This window comes from Crocodylus porosus, unplaced genomic scaffold (genome assembly GCF_001723895.1).
Source record: "Crocodylus porosus isolate Cpor-Errol unplaced genomic scaffold, CroPor_comp1, whole genome shotgun sequence".
Taxonomy (NCBI): Eukaryota; Metazoa; Chordata; order Crocodylia; family Crocodylidae; genus Crocodylus; species Crocodylus porosus.
The window spans coordinates 37,010-41,028 of record NW_017728930.1 but is presented as its reverse complement, the minus strand read 5'-3'; the positions used below and the strand labels follow the sequence as shown (position 1 = coordinate 41,028).

The following is a 4,019-nucleotide window of genomic DNA, read 5'->3' as shown; positions in this document are numbered from 1 at the left end:
GAGCTCTGCAGGCGGCCGCCGAGAAGAAAGGCGGCCTTGTGGCGCCCGGGGTGGGGCTGGCCGGTCGGGCTGCGCTCCCAGTCCTCCCACAGAGGCCTCTTGTGAGGGGTGCCGCGGGGCGCGCAGGCGCACCCGGCCGGCTGCCGCGCTGCTCCTCGCTGCCCCGGTGAGTCCCGGGAGGCGGCGGTGTCCGGGGCGGGGGCGGGTATTCGTGGAGCCGGGCCGGGGATCACTTCTACCCGCTGGAAAGCAGCAAGAGCCCCAGCGTCTCCCTGCGCAGGAGGGGAGGGGTCGGGGCTCCCGCGTTGCCTTCGGGGAAGCGGCTGTGTGGTTAGAGCTGGGCCAGGGCGGCCGGGTCCCGGACGCCGGGGTCCCGTGCCGGGGTCTGAGGTCAGGTGGGCGGGGCAGATTTGGGGTCTCCCCCCAGTGTGGCGAGAGGGGTCTGGCGGGAGCCATGAGCCTGGTCTCCGGTGCCCTGCGGACACGTGCCTGGAACCGCCCTGCTCTTGCTCCCCGTGGCATCCCCAGGCAACACGAAGTCAGCTCGAGCGCTGGCTGGATGTGGCCCAGCTCCTTGGTTGCCAGTCCCTGCTGCAGTGGGCCGGGCGGGTGCATTGTTTCCCGCCCTGTCGTGTCATCCTTTCCCCCTCTCCGCCATTGCTGCAGCTCCGAGCACTCCCCAGCCAGGCCGCGCCAACGCCTGTTTGCGGGTGAGGCCTGTGGAGCAGTGCCCACCGGGCAGAGGCCTGGCAGGGTGGGGAGTGAGGCCGCCTCCTCTAGGCAAGGGTGCTGTGCAGCCTTGGCTCTTCCTGGCCCCAGCCAAGCCTTGCCCTGGGGTTCAGCTGCCCCGTAAAGGGCTCCCTCCCCGCAGGGCAGTGCCGGCTGCTCCCAGGGGAGGGCTGGAAGGAGCCCCCCGCACTGGGCAGGGGCGCGGCTACCGGGGGGAGGGGGATGGGCAGTAGCAGCGGGTGCGCTGGCGGGGCTGGAGCTGCCCAGCGCAGGAGGGGCCCTTTCCTCGAGCTGCTCTATTTGCACTCGCAGAGAAAGGGAGCAGTGTCCGTGCTGCCTGCAGGGAGGCGGCGCAGGGGAAGCCAGAGTCGCCTCAGCCGCACAGCTGCTGCTTTGTGTGCACGCGTGTCTGTCGGCGGGGGCGTGTGGCTGCGTGTCCCATGCGTGAGCTGGGAGGGGGGGTTGCAGGTGCGCCGGGGGGGGGCAGGGCCGGCACTGCAAGCTGTGCGCACTCCGGGGCGGCGTGTGAGCGCAGTGGGGGGCTGCGTCTGGCTGCTGTGCTCTGTGCTGCACGGCCCAGGCACCCGATGCAGCGGTGCAGGGCTGCCCAGCCTGCTGGGCTGCACCCTGGTGACCGGGCAGGAGCACGCCTGCAGGACAAGGGAGAGGGGTTTTGGGAGCCTGGCATCTAGCGCCCAGGGCTGCACGCCTTGTAGGCACCCCCCTTCCCTCCCCAGCAGTCTGCTCTGAAGCATGGCGAAGGGCTCTGCGTGGGTGGGCGGGACGGCAGCATGACCTGAGACCAGCTTTGAGGAGGAGGGGGTGGCAAGAGGCTCTGTTTCTCCAGTCTCCCTGTCCACAGACCTTAGAGATGGCTGCGCATGGTAGTGGGCCTCACCACCCCTTGGACAGGGCTGACCCATTGTTCAGATGGAGAAACTGAGGCACGGAGCAGAGCCTGGCCTTGCTCACAGTGTCATGGCGAGTCAGTGGGTGAGCTGGGCATAGTCTTGTTCTCCTGGGCTGCAATCTCTGGTGCTGGTTGGGGCTGTCTGGAGCGGTGAGGCCTGTGCTCCCTCAGGCCGGGCTGTCTGGTTGCTGCTGGCCAGGGCGGGTGCATCTGCGGCGCAGCCCTGCACGTCCCTAGCTTGGTTCCCCTGCGGGTGTTGGAGCCGGGGGGTCCTTGAGGGCTGACGTGCTCTTCGTCTCTTGCAGGAGAGCTGAGGCCAGAGGGGCCGGACACCTGGCCACGGGAGCCATGGACGCTTCACACAGGAGTGCTGCCAGCCCGACCCGCAAAGTCCAGACTATTATCCAGGTGAGCCTGTGCTGGGCAGGAGCCCCGGACATCCCAGCAGGAGAGGAAGGGGGCAGCCCACGTGCCGGGAGATGCACATTACCGGGCCCTGGCTCTGCTGTGGCCTGAGCCCCAGCTCCAGCCCCAGGATGAGTCTGGGGGCTGGGAGTGGGGTTGGCTTCCAGATCACTGGGGCTGGGCAGTCTCTCAAAGGGGGCCTCGGAGCAGCTTGCAAGCACGCGAGAGGCGGTTACAGGTCCCAGCCGGGCCCCAGCCTCGGTGTCATGACAAGACACGGTGTCACGTCCTGCCCAGGCCGTGGGCGCGGGCAGCGCGGCACCCCACGGCCTCCCCTCCCAAACCTATAACGAGATTGCTGCAAATCCAATTGTCGACCTGGCTAGTACCTTGGATCCTATTAAATGGAGCCTGCGCCTGGCAAATCCTCTCTGCCTGTCTCTGGCCTGAGGAGGCCTGGGGGCAGCCTCCGTCCCAAATGCTGCCTGGGGACAGGAGCTGGCACAGCGCCATGCGGGCAGCTCATTTTGCTGCCTGTCGGCAGGAGCCGTCTGCTTGCTCCCGTGGCCCAGGGTGCAGGGGCTCTGACCCAGTGCTGCGCTTGTCCCTACAGAACAGCCCCCTGGACCTGATCGACACGGGCAAGGGGGTGAAGGTGCAGACAGAGAAGCCTCACTTGGTGAGCCTGGGCAGCGGGCGGCTTAGCACAGCCATCACGCTCCTGCCCCTGGAGGAAGGTGAGTGCTTGCCGACCGAGGGCTGGGCTGGGCTGGGCACAGCGTCCCCGAGGCCAGGCCCTCTGAGTGGAGCGGAGCCCCTCAGCCCATCCACACGCAGGGCTGGGTCCCGCCGTTGGGACTTGCCTTGTGCCCGTGGCCCACGGGCTCTGGAAGAGCCTCGACCCCAGCGCACGCTGCCCAGCTCCCAGCGGCTCCGGTGGCCAGCACCTGGTGAGCAGGGCCTGGGGACCCCTTCTCCCCCCCCCGCCCCGGGTCCGGGACCCGCTCCTGCCCAGCGCAGCCCTCCAAGTGCTCCTGCTTCAGCAGGCGCCTGCTGCGTCGGCAAGGAGGCCTGGTGGTGACGGGGCCTCAGCTCGGAAATGAGATTAACACGGAGAGGGAGCTGAGTCCCCCTTGGACACGTTGCCTGTGCCCTTGGCTAGCAGGGGAGCTGGGGGCCTGGTCCCTGCAGGGGAAAGCATAAAGCTCCCTCACCAGCCCAGAGCCCCAGGCTGGCCCCCCTTGCATGCCCAGGCCTGGCTGGCAGGGCGAGGACCTGAGGCGACGGGTGCATGGAGCTGGGCTGGAGTCCAGCAGCACCAGGGTGCCTGGGCTGGGGCGCTGAGCGGCTGCCTGTCATTGCAGGGAGGACGGTGATCGGCTCGGCAGCGAGGGATATTGTCCTGCAGGGGCCGGGGCTGGCGCCCGAGCACTGCTTCATCGAGAACCTGCGTGGGACCCTCACGCTGCACCCCTGCGGGCATGCCTGCGCCATCGACGGTGTGCCAGTGCAGTGGCCCACGCGCCTCACCCAAGGTGACACCGCTCTCTGCCACGTTGACTTGAGGGTGGGGAGTGGGGTAGTGTGCACGGGGAGCGCGCCCCTGGCTGGGCAGGGTGGGGGCAGGCAGAGAGCGAGGGGCTCGCGGCCTGGCTGCCGCCCTGCAGGGCTTGGCCAGGGGGAGGAGAGCTCGGGCCCAGACAGCCCTGCGGGCAGGGGCGTTGCTCCAGTGGTCACCACGATCTCCAGCCTCGGTCATGCCCGGGCCAGGCCTGGGCTGGTCCCCACTGGGCTGCTCTGCCCAGGGGCCGAAGCTGGCAGTGGTGCTGAGCGCGCGCGAGCTCAGCCTTCCTGGGGCCGCGGGGAGGCCGTGGGGCGCAGAGCAACCAGACGCAGCGGGGCTCCTGGCCCCCTCGGGCCGGGCAGGCGGGGCAGCGCCTGGGGCGCGGCGAGGGGGCAGGTTGGAGGAAGGAGC

At 69.4% G+C, this 4,019-nt stretch overlaps 1 protein-coding gene across 1 annotated transcript in view; it reads left to right on the top strand.

Moving 5' to 3' along the window:
- The first annotated feature begins 1,884 nt into the window (after positions 1-1,884).
- Positions 1,885-4,019, top strand: part of PHLDB1 (pleckstrin homology like domain family B member 1) — a 38,497-nt gene continuing 36,362 nt past the window's right edge. Inside the window, exons 1-3 of the mRNA XM_019543112.1 lie at positions 1,885-2,047; positions 2,658-2,781; positions 3,409-3,579. Coding sequence (XP_019398657.1) covers positions 1,988-2,047; positions 2,658-2,781; positions 3,409-3,579 — 355 coding nt within the window. The 5' untranslated portion in view covers positions 1,885-1,987. The remainder of the gene's footprint in view (positions 2,048-2,657; positions 2,782-3,408; positions 3,580-4,019) is intronic.